Here is a 20,357-nt window from a genome sequence, read left to right as displayed (position 1 = left end):
CTAGCCGACACCCAACCTTCATAGAAACCATTTGTAACTCCTTTCCTCTGGTTTTAGAATGATTCTGCAGAAAGAACCTAATCAGCAGGATATGAGCCCCTAAACCGCCAGCGGCCTTCCCAGGACTAGATCTAGGACGGTGACCATTTTACAATGGAGCTTTGGGACTGGCGATACCCCGGGGATCATCATCGGTGCTGGATACCCTGGTGGTGGGTGGCGAGGACGTGCCCAGAGGCAGGACGTCCGATAAGTCCGGAGGGTGATCTTGCAGGCATCTTCCTTAATAAAAGTAATTTAGATCATACAGACTTTTCCTTTACATCTGGATCCTTTCTGAAAACTGGTGAACGAGCCGCTTTGTTCTCAGTATTGAGTCGGACTTCATTTATGGTACATTAGGGGCCACCGTAACTCTGTAGTGGGAACACGGCTGCATGAAAGGGCACCATGCGCGACAGTCACCGAGATACATGGCCGCCTTCCAGTCATGGTGAACTTGCAGTGTCTGTCCGGTGTATACGCCAGGAAAGTTTCCAGCGCAGAAGTTCAACTTCTCCCCAGACCCCTAGAGATGAGCGATTCGTTCTTTACTCAGTCCGGCCCTCGGTCGTCACTTCTGATCCCATCCCCCGGACGCCTCTGGCTTTCATTTGGCCCCGCAATGTAACGGCACATGGTTCAATTGGGTGAGGAAGCCGAGTAAGAGCCAGGGCCATCCGGGATGTCGGGTGCAGAGGAGAAGACCAGCAGCCACAGTGGACCGGACAGGGCAGCCCAAATGTTAATGCTCAGCTCTAGTTTACATAGTTATGTCTGGCCTGCTCTCCTGTTTCCCTCCTTACTGGAGCAGTCACTCCTCCGGCTTTCAGAGGACATGCCTGGCTGCAGCAGTGCTACGATTAAGGCCAAAAGTGCCCCCTCTCCGGCTCCATGGGCCTGGCTGAATGTGGTGGAAACCCTCCAAGCTTCATTCTGGACCCCTGAACTGAAGTTGTCTGGACAGAAGAGGCCGATCCAATCCTTACTGTGGTTTGCTGACAGGAGTGCACGGTTATGAGCTATCTGATGTATCATGCTGCAGAAACACTAGTGAATCCCCCCGATCAGGTACACACAGAGAGAAGCAGCAAGGTCGTTATTTATTGCCAGCATCTGCTCAGTAGCTCGGCCCGAGATGATAAAGGAGCTGCCCAACCGCGCAGCTGGGAGCTGCCCCCACACACGGGGGGAGCTGCCCCCACACACGGGGGGAGCTGCCCCCACACACGGGGGGAGCTGCCCCCACACACGGGGGGAGCTGCCCCCACACACGGGGGGAGCTGCCCCCACACACGGGGGGAGCTGCCCCCACACACGGGGGGAGCTGCCCCCACACACGGGGGGAGCTGCCCCCACACACGGGGGGAGCTGCCCCCACACACGGGGGGAGCTGCCCCCACACACGGGGGGAGCTGCCCCCACACACGGGGGGAGCTGCCCCCACACACGGGGGGAGCTGCCCCTACATACGGGGGAGCTGCGTACCGGGGAAGGCCGGGCAGATCTGTACTTCTGGATGCAGGAAGAGATCGGTCAGGACGTCTTCATTGCCCTGTGATCCATATAGATCTGCAAAACAAAAAAAATAAAATAATAAATCTTAAGTGCTATTACGGCCATGGACACTATACAACCATATGGAACCAGAGTGACCGATCTTTGCACTCGTCCGCAGCTTATGAACCAGGAGGCTCAGGCTGAACTCTGCACTACAGGAGGGGGGAGGGTACAAATAATGCACTTTCCATAGGTCATCAGTAAGGCATTACTGCAGTTATCGCCTAGTGCACCGCGCTCCTTCCCTGCTGACCTCAGTGTACGCATCCATTAATGTCCAATTCTCCTCCTGATGACAAAGCAAAACCCCCCCGGACCCCGAGGAGACAGGATGGAGCCTCGTTCCAGCAGCCGAGATTTCACAGGCCCCCCCCACCTCTCCAATCACACCGTGAACCCTAAGCGATGCTGTATCACAACTCTCTGACCCACTTTCCTCCGCCGTGCACTCGCTCCGTTATATAAGAGGTGGAAATTTTTCAAGTCGCGCTCCCTATTATCCGGGGGTCTCGTCCATTTACATTCAGCCGTGCTGCCGAGTCTCTTAATGAACGCTGCGGAGATTTCATGCACTGCTGCCTAAGAAGTACCAAGGGGGATATCTAAAGTGGACGCCAACTTAAAAAGCAGCCAAAAAAAAAAAAAGTTCAGGAGGAGATACTGATGACGGGCGGCTTCTCACCCTGCAAGCCGCAGCGAAAAAAAAACAAAAAAAAAAAACTTTTAAAGCGGAGAAATGGTGAAAAGTGGGACGAGGGTAAGGGAGGAGGGGGTCTCTACACGGTGGACATTCACAAACCGGTCTGATTTACCCTACGTCGTCCTAAGTTATCACACACCCACATTACAGGACGGCCAGGACTCGGGTCACCGTGTGGCCGTATATAAGCTCCACACACCGCGTAGTGGCCATTCTTGGTACTGCCGCTCAGATCACATTCACTTCAATAGGAGCTGAGCTGCAATACCAGGATCGGCCATTATACAGAATATGGCGTTTATGTTTCTGCTCTGGACACATCTGGGGGCTGCAACACCCCAATAGCCCCTACAATCTCATATGCTAAACCCCTTTAACTTGAACACTAAAGTAGCCCTTTAGAGGGAGCCTCCTACAGGTGGGACCCCCAGCGACCAGCAAATTAGCACCTGTTTTATGGATTCTGATCATTAGCAAAATTTGGGTTAACCCCTTTAAGTCTGCACTGCAGTTACACCAAGAGCAGCACTTAAAATCCCAAGTTTGGGCCGATTGCTGCCGCCTGTGTCGGGAACGATTAGAATAGGAAAATATTTCACTCCCATTCTCGGATGCCTAAAATGTTATAAAAAAAAAAAAAAAAAAATCACAGCAAGTTATCAAAGTAAAAAACAGCAACTAAACAAACAGCATGGCGCGGGGGGAGCGCTCTGCGACCCGGGTCCATGGCCGCCCATCTCCAGCCTCCTGGAATAGACGCGCGCTTTTCTTCATGGCTGCGGGGAACTTGTCACATTTCGTTACCGATCAGGGAAACGCTGCGAGCCGCTGGCAGCAGATCCGGCTGCCCGAGTATACAGCTGCCCGAGTACACAGCTGCCCGGCCACGACTCGCTGTCTAGACAATATGCCCGGCTTCACGGCTCTGCTGCACGTGAAAGGAGACGATCCGGGGAACGCAGAGCCGCTCAGACAAGGAAAAAGGCAACAGCCGGGTCCGCTCGTTCCTGCGAAAGCTGAGTAAAGGCCAATATGGCCGCCATTACAGCCCAGTCACCCAGCTTTCTCAGGTTCCTGAATGGTAAGTCTTCCCAGTGATACATAGCAGGGGACAAGAATCAGGGTCCGGGGCCGCACACAGACATGTACCGCACCACAGGCTGTAAGAGCCGACATCTAGCAGAATCGTGATTACAGCTCTGGATGTGAATGCAGCAAAACACACAAATTGCATCTCAGGATTAGAACAAGTCGTGCAAATGACACCCGGAGCGTGCACAGGACGGACTAGTCACCGCGCCTCTGCTATAACCGAATGGTCCAGCACTGATAACGACTGGACGCTCCCATCTCAGGACCCTCACATCTATACATTAGGATGGTCGTGGGCGGTGTCAGCTGGCAACATATAAGTGCCGTTACCATGACGACTAGGACTGCGCGAGGTCGACTCGTCCGTCACTTGGAAAGAGAAGATTTTTAGCAATGGAAAGATTCTGCTTTCCAGTTTCAATAACACACACAAAAGGAGACGCTGACCGGATGGAACTGTTCTGCTTGCAGACATTTCAGCCATATACATGTTTTAAAAGACTTCTTATATGTAGCTGCCAGCGCTTTAAACTGCATAGAAGGAAAAACAGGTTTATTCACAGCTACACTGCTCAGTAGAATGTCATCTACAATGCTGCTGCAGCTTTATAAGCTTTTTATGTAACTAATGCTCTAGATTCACAGCTACACTGCTTTGAATGATCATCCATGTTAAAGTTTTTAGTGTTTACTCTCACTTCAGTGCTGGATTCACAGCTACACTGTCCAGTAATGCTGTATAATATCCTACATGCTGCTGATTTCTAGTGTTCGCTCATCTCAGTGCTGAATTCACAGCTACACTGTCCAGTAATGCAGTATAATGTCCTACATGCTGCTGATTTCTAGTGTTCTCATCCCAGTGCTGAACTCACAGCTGCATCACTCGGTACTGCTATATAATTTCCTCCGTGCTGCTGCTGTCTAGCGTTATCTCATTTCAGTGATGGATTCACAGCTACACTAAGGTAATGCAGTATAAGGTCACCCATGCCGCTTTCCACTGGTTTAGCTCATGGCTGCATTCACAGCAACGCTGCTCAGTACAGCTGTATAATGTCCTCTGTGCTGCGGCTTCTGATCACAAGCTACATAATGACAACAGAGCAGGCTTCCCTCATGTCTATGGGCTGCTCTGTATGGGAGACCTCACAGCATGTAGTCTTCATCCACTGCTGAATATTAAAGATACACTGCGGGAGAGGGGGAAATAGTGAAAAATGCAGTCACCTGAAATTATTTGGATTGGTGAGAACAGAAACTTTAAGGATGAGACAGATCCTAAGACAGATCCGAGAAAACATGACAGTAATTACTCTCCCCCCCCCTTTATCTCATGGCATACCCCCAGCGTCTGCCCCCCCCCCCCCCCGCAGTAATCCTGATTTATATGAAGGTCTTCCTCCATCAGTGATGTTCTCTCCTCCTGGCGCTTAGGACAGAAATAGAGCCATCCTCGTATCTGGGCCACGGGGATGGAGGAACTGACATCATCACATCTCCGAATGCCGAGATATTCCTGTTTTACCTATACTGGCATGACACCGGTGTCTGATAGTGCTCCACCTGATCAACCCACAAGCCCCCACAGAAATAACTGTTTAATATCACAGTTCATACTGATCTTCCTGGTGCATGCGCAGAATGGCACTACCACAGCGCAGACGCTGCGCACATTTACATGGCACTCAGGGTCTGTGGGGAGCCGGATAGCACCACAGTACCGTACGGAGCGCAGAGACAGAGCTGAACACTAGGTGGCAGTCATTTGTGTCTGTATCAAAAGTCACAGAACTTTCTACCACAAAGTATCCGCCGACTGCAAAATGTGAAGAGCACGTCCTCCCTGAGGCCACCATAGTCTCTGCCCTGCCTGGGGGATGTGGAGTCATCGCAATCTGCAAATGATGGCGTCATTATGAGCGCGGAGCAATCCTGCACAGCAGGTGACCACGCGGAGCACAACAGTAGAGCGCACAGCCAGAGGGGAACTAAGCAGCGGCATCCTAGAAAGGGCGACTATGCAGAGATCGGAAGCCGTCCTTCCAGGAACAGTTCTAGTAGGCCCTTCTGCTTCAGCGTGCCCTTAAATCTGCAGGAAACAGATTAGTCTTCGTTTCCACCCATTCTAGAAAGTTAAGAAATCAGCCAGAAAAGTGTGGAGATAGCCAGAGGCATAGGCGACAACTCCAACCCGGTCTGTAGGGGCCGCCATATTGGAGGAGGGGGTACAGCCATAGCAATATTACACATTGATAACGCATATGTCGCCACCTGCTGACATTACACTAAAACTGCAGAGGCGACAAGGCGCCAGAAGAGCCACACTGCGTTATAGGTGGTTGACATGACACTTCATGCATAGGAGGAATGTGAAGGATCACCGGGGAAGGGGGGGCAAATACTTAAAAATCGCATTAAGTAGAATTTGCACTTTTTTTTTTTTATAATGCAACGTCTTTGCACACATGGACATCAGCCATGAGGTGTGTTCGCACAGCATGCCATATTGTGATTCTAGATTTCTGGAGCGGATCCAGCAGGTGAGGTTTCTAGCCGATAGTCTAGGCTGTGATTGCTGCAGCTGAGAATTCTAGCCGATAGTCTAGGATGTAAATGCAGCAGCTGAGGTTTCTATCCGATAGTCTAGGCTGTGATTGCTGCAGCTGAGGTTTCTAACCAATAGTCTAGGCTGTGATTGCTGCAGCTGAGGTTTCTAGCCAATGGTCTAGGATGTAAATGCTGCAGCTGAGGTTTCTAGCCGATAGTCTAGGATGTAAATGCTGCAGCTGAGGTTTCTAGCCAATGGTCTAGGATGTAAATGCTGCAGCTGAGGTTTCTAGCTTATAGTCTAGGCTGTGATTGCTGCAGCTGAGGTTTCTAGCCGATAGTCTAGGCTGTGATTGCAGCAGCTGAGGTTTCTAACCAATAGTCTAGGCTGTGATTGCTGCAGCTGAGGTTTCTAGCCAATGGTCTAGGATGTAAATGCTGCAGCTGAGGTTTCTAGCCGATAGTCTAGGATGTAAATGCAGCAGCTGAGGTTTCTAGCAGATAGTCTAGGCTGTGATTGCTGCAGCTGAGGTTTCTAGCCAATGGTCTAGGATGTAAATGCAGCAGCTGAGGTTTCTTGCAGATAGTCTCTAGGCTGTGATTGCTGCAGCTGAGGTTTCTAGCCAATGGTCTAGGCTGTGATTGCTGCAGCTGAGGTGTCTAGCCAATGGTCTAGGATGTAAATGCTGCAGCTGAGGTTTCTAGCCGATAGTCTAGGATGTAAATGCTGCAGCTGAGGTTTCTAGCCGATAGTTAAGGCTGTGATTGCCGCAGCTGAGGTTTCTAGCCGATAGTCTAGGCTGTGATTGCAACAGCTCTCACTTCCCCTCTCGCAGCAAAAATCTCAGCAAACAACAAAATCAAACCTGTGCCCCTCGTTCTCTCCTGGTCCATCAAATCCCTCTATCTTCGCTGGAAACTGGCGCTCATTACTGCGAGGAGAAGGGGAGCTGTGGTCTTTACTGTACTGTACTGTAGCGTTAGTGACAAACATGGTGTTAAAACTTTCCACAACTTATTAGTAGAAGCAATTAAAGCCCAAGCGACAGAGTTAAGTTGTTTATTACAGGTTAGTAAGACATGGAAAAAAGAAATAATTTTAATGAAAATTAGAGTGACTGGGACAAAGGGAGAGTGAAGAGCGGCATCTAAAGGCACTAATGTCTACACTGTGGAGGGGCGGCCGAGATGGGGAAGGAAGGAGACGGCAGGCAGGAGCATGTCCACCTCTCAGGGAAGCATTCTCCACACTCCCAGCACGACAAATGCAGCAAGTCCTGAGGAACGGTGCAGAAAAGAAGCGAGAGGTGGCGAGAGTGAAGCAGGTCCCAGGGTCCCGTCATGTGCTTACACGGAGAGATGGGAAGTGCTGGAGAGAGGAAGAAGAGGAGGAGGAAGAGGAGCCTTCAGCAGAGAGGGCGCCCGGTGCAGAGGAGGACGGCCGCGGCTTCTTCTATCCACTAGCAGCCGGGCAGGGGAAGCGGATATTGGAGGAAAAAGCACTGAATGTGAAGAGGAAGCAGACGGAGTCCCAGTGTGAGGAGCATTAGTCTATGGGAGGAAACAAGGAGCCGGGGAGACAGAAGAGGAGAGAGGCACAAAGCACAAGGTTAGTACAACATATCCAGAAAGTAGCGTCACAAGAGCAGCAGAAGGCGGCAGCGGGGGTCCGCACGACACACGCACCGCATCCAACATACAGACCCTTACCCGCCTAGATAAGGGGGTCCTCAGCTCCATGCCAGTTTGGTTCTCCCCTTACTCAGGTCATGGAGTGGATGCAAGACCACCTCGATCTGCAGGTAACACCCCCCAATGCCACCAGCAATGGCCTTTTGGGCACATTCCCCATTCACATGCAAAGCGCGAGATTCTGCAAGTCGCCTTAGGAAGTGTACGTGGTGAAGAAGCGCGCAGCAGCCGGACACGACATGTCCTCAGAAACCAACGGCTCATTCACACCATGAAAGCTGATGGGAAATGAACGACTAACTGCGATCGTTCTGACCCCAAACATCAATACACGCGCGTCGCTGCTGGCATGACGTGGGGTTTGGTTCTTTCCTGGGTGACCACCGGCGACATTACAAGGACAGATAGTTAGGATCGAGCATTCCTGCACTTGTTCACCGATTACTTAGGGTTCCCACATGCAAAAAGGCTTTATTTTCCCAGCTGCATTTCTCTGCGCCATCGTTCACACCAGGAGCCAGCGGCCCTGACATTACATTTATGGTGCAGATTAGTAAACGCCTTTGTGATATATTCTTGGTGCAGGCATGCTAGAACCCCCCCCCATAATTTCTCCATGTGTCATTTCAGGCTTTGAAATAGAAGCAGACAGTGAAAAAAACGTAAGAAAAGACCCAAAGTTTACCAGTGTGATCACGAGCCGCCATCTGTCATCAAATCACATCCACCTCGCAAACAAATGAAGATTATTTGCTGCAGAACGGAGGGGGCAATTTAAAAAAAATAAGTAATGACCACTTTCTGCAGGGGCTTTTATCCCCTCCAGGGCGATATACGATGTCAGTCTGGGGCCACAATGCCCTCTATAATGCCCGTGACATAGGGATGCAGACCCCGAACAGCCCATCCTGGTGCCATGGCCACCCCTGGGGTTCCCCCTCCCCCGGTGACAGACTGTTATTAGCACCGATTACATATAGTCCTATTTTAGTAATCAGGACACCGTGCTCATTAATCACCGTGCTCATTAATCACCGCACCCAGATCTCCCCAGTGACATCACCGGAGCGCGGCTGTTAATATACATCATCCATGACGATGACAGATCCTCCTGTAAGTTGTGAGTCACAGCGGCTGGACGTCCGGGCAGATTTCTCGGTACACGAGGTGGTGGTCTTCACCATGAAGGCGTCTGATAGTGGGGTGCACTGCTGGACCCCAAACAAGCAATATATCCATGCTGGTTACACTGTATTCTTGCTTTTGTTTTTTTTTTCCACTGACGGCCAATACCTGCCAGCATGTCGGGCTGACGCTATGCATTGCAGGTTTCGTGCCCGCAGTTTCACAGCATTTTGCAGCGGTTTTGTCCGGCCATAAAGCACAAGGGTCGGCACGTGGAGCTGTGTGCACTTACCGGCGACTGACGCGCTACTCATGTATCAGACACCAATCCACCGGGACTTGCAGATCATTTGTATAAACAACCAAAAGGTGAATGTTTAAAGGTCAAGTTGTGAATCACTGGTGGAAGATGCAGAAATCACACCCCACAGTGACCGCTGCACACAGTCCGCACACACGTGCACGATCCTGGGTACACAGGAGACTGAGGCGTCCTGTCATCACCGCCCGGATTATACAGGACAGGTAATCCCGTACACCCAGATCCACGCTAAATGCCGCAGCAAATAAAGGAGGAGACGCCCCTGTGCGGGTTATGGAAGCGCACTATGAGCAATTGTCCACAACATGACAACAAATGCTGAAGGCTCATCGCAGAACACTGGAGACCAGCAGACGACCAAACTATATGGACGTGATACACAAAAAACACAAGTGGTGGAGAAGAAAGAACAACAAGTGGTGGAGCCAGGATCCATAAATGTAACCAGTAATTAACGCTGGGAACGGCAGAAAGGAGAAGAAAGTAACGTCATACCTGACCCACCAACATCTCCTGTGATGTGTTCACCGTTCTCCAGCACCGAGGGATGATGACCTGCACCGGAGAGGAGAAAGGTCAGGAGCCGAGACCATGTACAAAGGAAACGGCAGAACCTTATAAAGGGAGCGCAGCTCTGGAGTATAACAGGATGTAACTCAGGATCAGTAATGTAATGTATGTACACAGTGACTGCACCAGCAGAATAGTGAATGCAGCTCTGGGGTATAATACAGGAGGTAACTCCGGATCAGTAATGTATGTACACAGTGACTGCACCAGCAGAATAGTGAGGGCAGCTCTGGAGTATAATACAGGCTGTAACTCAGGATCAGTAATGTAATGTATGTACACAGTGACTGCATCAGCAGAATAGTGAGTGCAGCTCTGGGGTATAATACAGGATGTAACTCAGGATCAGTAATGTATGTACACAGTGACTGCACTAGCAGAATAGTGAGTGCAGCTCTGGGGTATAATACAGGAGGTAACTCAGGATCAGTAATGTATGTACACAGTGACTGCACCAGCAGAATAGTGAGCGCAGCTCTGGAGTATAATACAGGATGTAACTCAGGATCAGCGCTACACTGTATTTATACGAATCCTGTAGTTTGTCACAATATATTAATGACATCATCTTTCTCACTCCCAGATTGCCTTGATATGACTAGTTACCTTCAGCCGAGTGTTTGCCTCCGGAGCCATTGACCTCGTCACCATCTAACAGAGGAACGTAGTCCACTTTGTCGCACTTCTCCCCAATGACATCGTCATAAGGTTCGGCCTCCAGCGAGCTCATAAAGTCCCGTTTGATCTCCGGCTCAATCTGCGGTGGGGCGTCCGTCAGGGCGTCCACAAGTTCTAGGTCCGCCATTCTCTATATCTGGGTCTGGAGAAATAAAAAAGTGACAATTAAGAATGGGAAGAAAGTGGACGATGGAGGAGACCAGGCCACAGCTCACAATCAGGGGATCAGCAGACTGGATAGAATTGTAACAAACACTCAGCTTTCCTAGAGTCCTGACAGGTAATGTGCCTCTAGCGGAGCCATTACTGCCACTCATCGCCTGTCACTCAGCTTTCCCAGATACAGACAAAACGAAAAAAAAAAAAAAAGCCAAGCAGAAGTCAAAACGGGGATTCTCTGATAAAAGTATAAAATGAGACTGAATCTGGGAGCCTCTTGTGGATTAGCAGTTAATGTCGGTATAAAATGCTGATATCCTCTGTGTGCGGATTATGTGGCGCTGACACAAATATAGATATAAATCCCAGGGATGCGGCAGCTGCCGGTAATACACGGCCGACCGCACACTAATCCGCAGGAGATTGTGACAAGCTCATCAAAAATAAGCAACGGCTAAAAATGTCACCGGAAAATAAAATGGAGCACGGCAAAAAGTTACAGATCACAAGAGAAGAGAGACCACAGGAGACCCCCACAAAATAACCTACAGGGGGGAAATAGATTCGGAAGCTTAACCCTTCGTTATTATTATTCATAAACAGCCATTTTTCTTTCCTTGTTCTAGCAGATCTGTGATTTTTTCTGCTTATTGGACAAATTGGGAGTTTTGAGGCAAGCTCAGATCGTATCGGTCACTCTCGGGTACGGTGGTACGGCACAGCACAGCCGGCACCGCGGCGTAACATCTGAGGTCACCATGCATTCTACACCGATCTGTGGCCGTGTCACTCCGGACGGGTTTTCAGCCTCTAGATGTAAGTGAGAGTGATCACATTCACTGACAGCAAGCAGAAAACTTACAAATGAGAAAAACAAAAAAAGTGTAAGTGAAAGCTGCTATAGGACAGTTACAGCGCCAGTAAACACCATCTAACCTGTGGCTAGTGGGACTACAACCCCCAGCATGCAGTCGCTGCAGCATGAAACCATCAGCAGCCGTCCCCCTCCGCCGACTCCAAAATAACTTGCCTGTAAGCTGCTTAAAGGGGATTACGGGAGAAGGAAGAGCGCTTTAAGATGAGCGGTTACAACAACATGCGGATATTCGGCGGATGCCATAGAGCAGCTCAAGACACAGATCTGATGAGAGCCGGCCGCATACAGACAGCAGAGGAATACCACGCACAAACGCAACAGGAGAGGACAGACCACCCGAGACAGAACCTGCTGTATCTGGGACCACTTTATATCACTTACCCCATACATCACTGCGTCTCCCCCACAGCCCTGCCTGTGCAAGTCAAGATATGCATGAACCAGGAGGCACAGGATGAACAGTACTGTACAGACCGGCCATATACAAACCATACAAAGCAAAGCCTCACCCCAGCGAGAGCAGCTGTGCTCCATATCTGTAGTGTCCTGCAGCAGACTGAGCACTAGGGGGCAGCAGAGATCGGGCACTAACGTGTGACCGGCAATCAGAGGCCTCAGAAGACGGAAACAGCGGAGGTGGAGAATGTAAAGCCTCCCTGCAGCCATTGTACTGCAGCCATTGTACCGCCGCTTCCTCACATCAGCCGCCTATTACTGCCAGACACCAGGCACTGCTAGAATAAGGAAGTGGGGAGGGGGTTGGGGCAGCACCTGCACCCCAAATCTGGCCATTTCCTGCAAGATACCGGTACAAAACTGCACAATGGGCAAACACAAAGATGTGCTGCAGCAGCAAAGGCCCGGTCCAGGACTCTTAGGAGACAGACGCCATCTTTTACCAATTCTGTACAACCCCTTTAGGCTATGTGCACACGTAGGGAGGGTCCTCTGGGTTCTCCCGCAGCGGATTTGATAAATCTGCAGGGCAAAACCGCTGCGGTTATCCCTGCAGATTTATCGCGGTTTGTCTTCCAGTTTCCGCTGCGGGTTTTACTCCTATACTATTGATGCTGCATATGCAGCATCAATAGTAATGTTAAAAATAATAAAAAATGGTTTATACTCACCCTCTGACGTCCCGATCTCCTCGGCGCTGCACGCGGCGATCCGGTTCCAAAGATGCTGTGCGAGAAGGACCTTTGTGACGTCACAGTCATGCGACCGCGGCGTCACCGCAGGTCCTGCTTGCACAGCAACCCTGCAACCGGACGGCCGGGTGCAGCGCTGAGAGGTGAGTATAGCATTATTTTTTATTTTAATTCTTTTTTTTTTTTTTTTTTTACACTAATATGGTTCCCAGGGCCTGGAGGGGAGTCCCCTCTCCTCCACCCCGGGTACCACCCGCACATTATCCGCTTACTTCCCGCATTGTGGGCACAGCCCCATGCGGGAAGTTAGAGGATCAATGCATTCCTATGGGTGCAGAATCGCTGCGATTCTGCACAAAGAAGTGACATGCTGCGGGTTGTAAACCGCTGCGTTTCTGCACGGTTTTTCCCGCAGCATGTGCACAGCGGATTGCTGTTTCCATAGGGTTTACATGTAAATGGAAACGCAATGGAAACTGCTGCGGACCCGCAGCTACAGAAACCCGCAAAGTGTGAACATGGCCTTAACGTTCGCTCTCCAGGCACTGGCTGGACTAGGAGCGGAGCTTGTGGTTGCACACAATAGTCAATCATCAGGAGAGCTGCAGTGTAATGGAGAAAGGACAGAAATCACCTTGGATGAAACAGGAGAATGCAGACAGCGGAGCCAGAGCCACGAAACACTGCTGTGCCCTAATGGAGCAGACATGCAGTGTAAAGCATGGAGTAGGGACAGAGACAAACCCTGAGGAGACTGGGGGTGGATATCAGACTACTCATCTTCAGACAACCCGGCTTCCATAATAAGTTCAAAGGCAGAAATTAAGGGGGCGGGGGTACATGTGACTGTCATCCTGCTTAAAGGGATGTTTGGGAGCAATACACCAACTTGACTGTCATAATGACTGCTCAGCCATCCTAGAGAGGTCGTCTCACAAGACCCCTCCTAGTGGTCCTTTCTAGCTGAATGCCATCATGTTCCTAGTGTCATTTCTAGCCGAATGCTCCTCCTTTCTTGCTGGATACCAAGCACACAATGCTCCAACCAAAAGTCCTTTCAAGCCAAATGCCAAGCACACAATATCACTCCTAGAGGCCCTTTTTCCCTGAATACCAGGGCACACAATGCTTCTCCTATAGGCCTGGATGCTGGACACAATGTTCGTACCAAAAGTCCTTTCAAGCCCAATGCCAATCCAGCATATTGTCCAGCCATAACCAGCATCTCTGCTCTTGGCAGATCTTAGCTCTGGATGGTTTTACCGGATGTGGTTTTTCTTCATGTGACATTTAGTTTTGCGCCCCCAGTGGTCAGGGTTACAGTCCGGAATCTACATAGCAGTTTTTTTTTTTGTTTTTTAGCTCTGACATCCATCATTTTCATCCCTCATAAACAGGTGGCAGCCACACTCCCAGTCAGCGGGAGCACAAGGCCATGCGACAAGTGAGCCCGCACCGGGCAGACATTTCCGGAACATACCATCTGTGTGTGTTGCACCCTGGGAGCGCAGGGATCTGGTCTCGTGCGCAGATGTGGGGGAAACCATCCCAAACTTAACGTATTAAAAAGCCTCTGTCTGCTCTGGTGATAAATCTGCACCAGTACCTTGCTGCATCTTCCCATAGGACTCCTGTGGTGCCGTCCCGGTTATTCTTCCTGAAGAAAATAAGTAACCGCCAACTGGGAGTTACCAGTTAGAGTTCTGCCCGTACAATGACCTGATTGGATGGTTTCAGAGACCGCCCATTATCAAGAGCGACTCCCAGGAGGAAAGGCAAAAAATAATTCTGCAGGAAAAAAAACTAACAAACAAAAAAAAAAAAAACCTGCTTTGACCACTTCTGCGCCAATGCTGACCAGCAATCAATAGAGCAGCACAAAGTCTCTTTACTTGAATGGGGCCGTGCTGCAATCTCCTGCAATCTCTGGAATGGTTGGGGGTCCCAGCTGTCAGACCACAACTAAATTTAGCTGTGAACCATGACTGATTAAAAATGAAGATGGAAACAGGAACGTAAAAAGATGGCAAGTGAGCCCCCTCCACCCCGGATACGACAAGCGGGCGCCACCCTCCGCCCCGGATACGACAAGCGGGCGCCACCCTCCGCCCCGGATACGACAAGCGGACGAGCCCCCTCCGTTCCGGATACGACAAGCGGACGAGCCCCCTCCGTTCCGGATACGACAAGCGGACGAGCCCCCTCCGTTCCGGATACGACAAGCGGACGAGCCCCCTCCGTTCCGGATACGACAAGCGGACGAGCCCCCTCCGTTCCGGATACGACAAGCGGACGAGCCCCCTCCGTTCCGGATACGACAAGCGGACGAGCCCCCTCCGTTCCGGATACGACAAGCGGACGAGCCCCCTCCGTTCCGGATACGACAAGCGGACGAGCCCCCTCCGTTCCGGATACGACAAGCGGACGAGCCCCCTCCGTTCCGGATACGACAAGCGGACGAGCCCCCTCCGTTCCGGATACGACAAGCGGACGAGCCCCCTCCGTTCCGGATACGACAAGCGGACGAGCCCCCTCCGTTCCGGATACGACAAGCGGGCGAGCCCCCTCCGTTCCGGATACGACAAGCGGGCGAGCCCCCTCCGTTCCGGATACGACAAGCGGGCGAGCCCCCTCCGTTCCGGATACGACAAGCGGGCGAGCCCCCTCCGTTCCGGATACGACAAGCGGGCGAGCCCCCTCCGTTCCGGATACGACAAGCGGGCGAGCCCCCTCCGTTCCGGATACGACAAGCGGGCGAGCCCCCTCCGTTCCGGATACGGCAAGCAAGTGAGCCCACACCCCCAACCCCACGCCTGCCCAGATAGGAACAAGCGAGCACATCTTCCCCTCCTGGTTGTGACAAAAGAGCACCCGACCCCCGGAGACTACAAGCGAGCGGCGTCTTCACTACCTGAAGGAGACAGATACAGGCTCTACACGAGATCAGCGGCTACGGCTGGATGACAGAAATGTAACACAACACGGAGTAACGTCATGTATCCGGATTAGGAGCCGTGCTCGGATAATTACCTCCGGGATGAGGACACAGAAGCCCCACATTTACCACTGTGGTAATGTGGCAGAACGATAGGACGGACAGATGAAAGGACGGATAGCTGAAGTACAACTCAACCTGTAACACATGGGAGACGCTATTCCCTCCAGATGAGATGCACAGTTAGCGTGTAACTTTACTATGCAAAGACAGGAGGCAGAATTGTGAATACAGCTCTGAATGTGACTGCAGATTGATGCACAAAGCAGTAAATACATCTGGAGATTGATGCTCTTTGCACCTCACGCTCCGTTGTCTGTATGCCGCTGCATTATTATCTATAGCATTCAGAGCTGAGGGATTCTGGGGCCATTTCTGATCTATATACTTGTTGTAGACGCCTGCACATATATTATATCTGACACTACATGGTCACCTCTCCACCTCTGCATCCTTCGCGCTTTTTCACAGGCTCATACATCTGTGCGGATATTCTGTATTTATTGTTATTTGCATTATGCAGTTGTGCTCGTCTGTAGATCATCGCTTTTCCTTCTAATGTATGTCCTTTTCTGATTACTGATCTCACAGCTTTGGGTATTGTAGTTGTGCGTCTCGTCATATTCTGATTTATTAACAGCTATGAATGTGACCACAGACTGATGCACAAAGAAACTTAGAATGATTAAATAAAAAAAGTTTCTCAAATGCCGTTCCTCCTGGAAATCGAGATAATGGAAAGTCATGAATGGTTATTCACTGGAAAACAGCATCTAACTGTCCTGAGATGAGGGTTTGCTACAATGCATCAATGCACAGAGAAAAGCGAGGCATGGACAGGCAGTAGCCCAGTCATGGAGCCATAAAGAAGTAGCGTCAGATGAACACCAGGGATGTACTGATGTGGAGCAACCGAGGAGGATGCGGGGGTCTGACCCAAAACCACACAAGATTCTGCATGTCAAAGCACTGGGGTCTACCCCGACATCCTTAAAAGCTCCCACAGCAGAAAAATGGCGTCCCCCTGATCCCCTCCTCCAGCTCTCAGAGCAGATGATGTGGACAGGAAGCAGAGATCTTGATAATGGCAGGAAAATAAATCTATTCCCCCTGATAATCTGGTTTTATTAGTCTGCACAACTGATGTAATGACATTGAGAAGTGACAAATTCGGGTACACATCGCAACAGCAAAACCCGGACGGAGGTATGGACGGAGGTATGGACGGAGGTATGGACGGAGGTATGGACGGAGGTATGGACGGAGGTATGGACGGAGGTATGGACGGAGGTATGGACGGAGGTATGGACGGAGGTATGGACGGAGGTATGGACGGAGGTATGGACGGAGGTATGGACGGAGGTATGGACGGAGGTATGGACGGAGGTATGGACGTTTTGTTTTTCTTTTTGGCTCCTCTCGGCTTATTTATGACCAGAGACCACATCAAAGACTTTACAAACTGCCACAACAAGCGCAAACAACACAGCAGATATAGATGGAAAACGATGCAAAAGGTTTATTGAAATAATTGTAAAAAAGTAAAAGAAAAAAAAAAAAAAATATATATATATATATATATATATATATATATATATATATATATATATATGATTGTTAGCCCCATTTTCAATGCATTATGAAAAAAAGAAATAAGCAGACAATGCATATATACTCCAAGAACGTGATGACTTAAAGGGGCGGTCCAACTCTGGCAGGTATCTGTAGAAGTGACGTCAAACGCCCAGATCACCTCCATGTGAAGTCTGCAGATTTAAAGCCCCATACATGTCCGATTTCTCACATAAGAATACCTCTTTAAGCAACAATCACCAGAGTAACAAAACTAACACTAGGGACTGGTAGCCCAGAGATACAGGACACACAGTAAGGCATCTGCACGGAGCCAGGGTTACATGGATACAAGACGTGACATGAAAAGGAGACATGAGCAAAGACAAAACATGGAGAAAAGTGGCAACTGGAGCGTCCGGAGCAACAACCAACCACTCCCAAGCTTCTTCCCCCCGAGGACCGGGAGCCAAAAATGACACAAGAAACCTGGCAAAAACAATACAGGATGAGGCTGATGAGAGGCGAGCACATGGGAGGACTCCAGCGCCTGCACCCAGCAATGGTGTCAGACCCGGACTGCAAGGAGCAGCTGCCCCCGCGTCAAGGTCCTACAAATACACCGATGCCAGACAGAGCCTGGCAGCGTCAAGCATACCAACACAATAATGACACCGCAGAACAAACCCTCAGCTGAGAAAAGGTTTAGGCCTCGGGATATACAGGAAAAAAAAAAAAAGAAGTTATCATCCAATGACAGAAAACAGATCCTGGAGATCGTCCAGTGCTGGATACAGAAATTCCGCAGACACTGAGGTTCCCATCCACCATCAAACCTGAGAGCGACCTCCACGAGAAAACACAGAGTCAAACCCATTTCCTGCTAAATAAGAAACAAATCACTTCCAAAAAGGAAAGCCCGGCTTCCTAAAATGGTCCGTCATGTAGGGAGTGTGGCCGACGGCCAGAGGGTGAGTCACGGGAGGGAGAGGATTGTGTGTAAGGGTCAGAAACCAGAGCCGGCAGCACGCAGGACAGTCAGGAGTACGGGGAACCGTATAATGTAGTGTTACACTGCTGGAAACCGTCAGCAAGCTGGTGCCAGATAACAGCCGAGAAAGTGAGAGCCAGGAGACCGTCATCAGCACAGCAGAGCACAGCCGCCATGGTACTATAATAATACAGGAGCAGAATCGTGAGTGCAGCTGTGGAGTATAATACAGGAGGTAACTCAGGATCAGTAATGTAATGTAAGTACACAGTGACTGCACCAGCAGAATAATGAGTGCAGCTCTGGAGTATAATACAGGAGGTAACTCAGGATCAGTAATGTAATGTATGTACACAGTGACTGCACCAGCAGAATAATGAGTGCAGCTCTGGAGTATAATACAGGAGGTAACTCAGGATCAGTAATGTAATGTATGTACACAGTGACTGCACCAGCAGAATAGTGAGTGCAGCTCTGGAGTATAATACAGGATGTAACTCAGGATCAGTAATGTAATGCAAGTACACAGTGACTGCACCAGCAGAATAGTGAGTGCAGCTCTGGAGTATAATACAGGATGTAACTCAGGATCAGTAATGTAATGTATGTACACAGTGACTGCACCAGCAGAATCGTGAGTGCAGCTCTGGGGTATAATACAGGATGTAACTCAGGATCAGTAATGTAATGTAAGTACACAGTGACTGCACCAGCAGAATAGTGAGTGCAGCTCTGGAGTATAATACAGGATGTAACTCAGGGTCAGTAATGTAAAGTATGTACACAGTGACTGCACCAGCAGAATAGTGAGTGCAGCTCTGGGGTATAATGCAGGATGTAACTCAGGATCAGTAATGTATGTACACCGTGACTGTACCAGCAGAATAGTGAGTGCAGCTCTGGAGTATAATGCAGGATGTAACTCAGGGTCAGTAATGTAATGTATGTACACAGTGACTGCACCAGCAGAATAGTGAGTGCAGCTCTGGGGTATAATGCAGGATGTAACTCAGGATCAGTAATGTATGTACACCGTGACTGTACCAGCAGAATAGTGAGTGCAGCTCTGGAGTATAATGCAGGAAGTTACTCAGGATCAGTAATATAGTGTATACAGTGACTGCACCAGCAGAATAGTGAGTGCAGCTCTGGGGTATAATTTAGGATGCATAATGCAAAGTATAAGTCCATATTTCCGTGCACCGCAGCGCACCACTACCAGGATAGGAGCTATTGTATATTTCTGCATAACCTGAGCCTCTTGATTTACTAACAGAACTCCGGTGACACATGCAGTTCATACACACAGGATAGAACAGTACCTAGATGGCAGGGGACTGTGATGGAAATCCCTGGACAGTTCATGTGGTGCAGGTAAACAGGCAAACTGATTGCAGTCCCGGATGTAGGACCCCCGACCACTATGTTATATCCTAGCGTTACATTATAACATCATCACAAATAACTTATGGTCTACAAAGATTAAGAAGTCGATCTCCAGTGTCAGTGTGAGATTCGGGGGCCTTGTGCACAGGTCACACGCTGTAGATTCTGTACCTGTTCTGCAGGGGTCCCGTCTTCACCCTCTTACAGGTTCTCTGAAAAGTAAAGAAACGCAGGTTACTTATGAACACAGAATCAGACGATCACATAAAGGAGACATTACAGAAACCAAGAGTCGTAGAGAAGTGAAGCCCCACGTCTGGTCCTGAGGAACGCGTCACTGCTCGGCATCCCAACCTTTCCTGTGGACGAGCCATCAATCTCAGATTCCTTGCTTTGATCTTGCCGATCTTTGCAAAATTAATACTATTTCTAGATTCTGGCACGCTGGTTTAGAAAAACTTCTATATAGATTATACAGTGGATATAAAAAGTTTACAAAATCGTAAAAATCCTACCAAGAAGAAACATTTCAGAACTTTTTCTACCTTTAATGTTGCCCATAATGTGAACAAATGCATTGAAAAAAAAAATCATTTGGAGAAAGAAAATAAAAATAAATTATTTTGGTTGTACAAGTGTGAACACCCTCTGTGCATGGCGGCCATCATTAACAGCAATTCTGATTCTCATACAAAGTGTCACTGTTCTACAAGATTATCTGGTCCATAGACAGCTGACAACACAGCAAAAGGATCTATCTCATTGTGGAGAGTTGTCAGAAAGTCCAAAAAACAAAACAAAAATCCCAGGCATTAGATCTACCATCGACACTGAAGACGTCTAGAAGAAGGATTTACATTTGGCACAGCAGTTACATTACCAAGAACTGGACATTACTCAA

General features: G+C 49.5%; 1 protein-coding gene across 1 annotated transcript in view; it reads right to left on the bottom strand.

The window, feature by feature from the left end:
* The window catches only part of LOC143782222 (uncharacterized), a 72,069-nt gene that overhangs the window by 36,068 nt on the left and 15,644 nt on the right, over positions 1-20,357 (bottom strand). Inside the window, exons 2-5 of the mRNA XM_077269432.1 lie at positions 19,628-19,668; positions 10,257-10,470; positions 9,576-9,635; positions 1,528-1,611 (exon numbers count right to left, since the gene is read on the bottom strand). Coding sequence (XP_077125547.1) covers positions 1,528-1,611; positions 9,576-9,635; positions 10,257-10,455 — 343 coding nt within the window. The 5' untranslated portion in view covers positions 10,456-10,470; positions 19,628-19,668. The remainder of the gene's footprint in view (positions 1-1,527; positions 1,612-9,575; positions 9,636-10,256; positions 10,471-19,627; positions 19,669-20,357) is intronic.

Source organism: Ranitomeya variabilis, chromosome 6 (assembly GCF_051348905.1).
Source record: "Ranitomeya variabilis isolate aRanVar5 chromosome 6, aRanVar5.hap1, whole genome shotgun sequence".
Taxonomy (NCBI): domain Eukaryota; kingdom Metazoa; phylum Chordata; class Amphibia; order Anura; family Dendrobatidae; genus Ranitomeya; species Ranitomeya variabilis.
The sequence above is the reverse complement of the archived record's forward strand: the minus strand, read 5'-3'. Positions and strand labels throughout refer to the sequence as shown.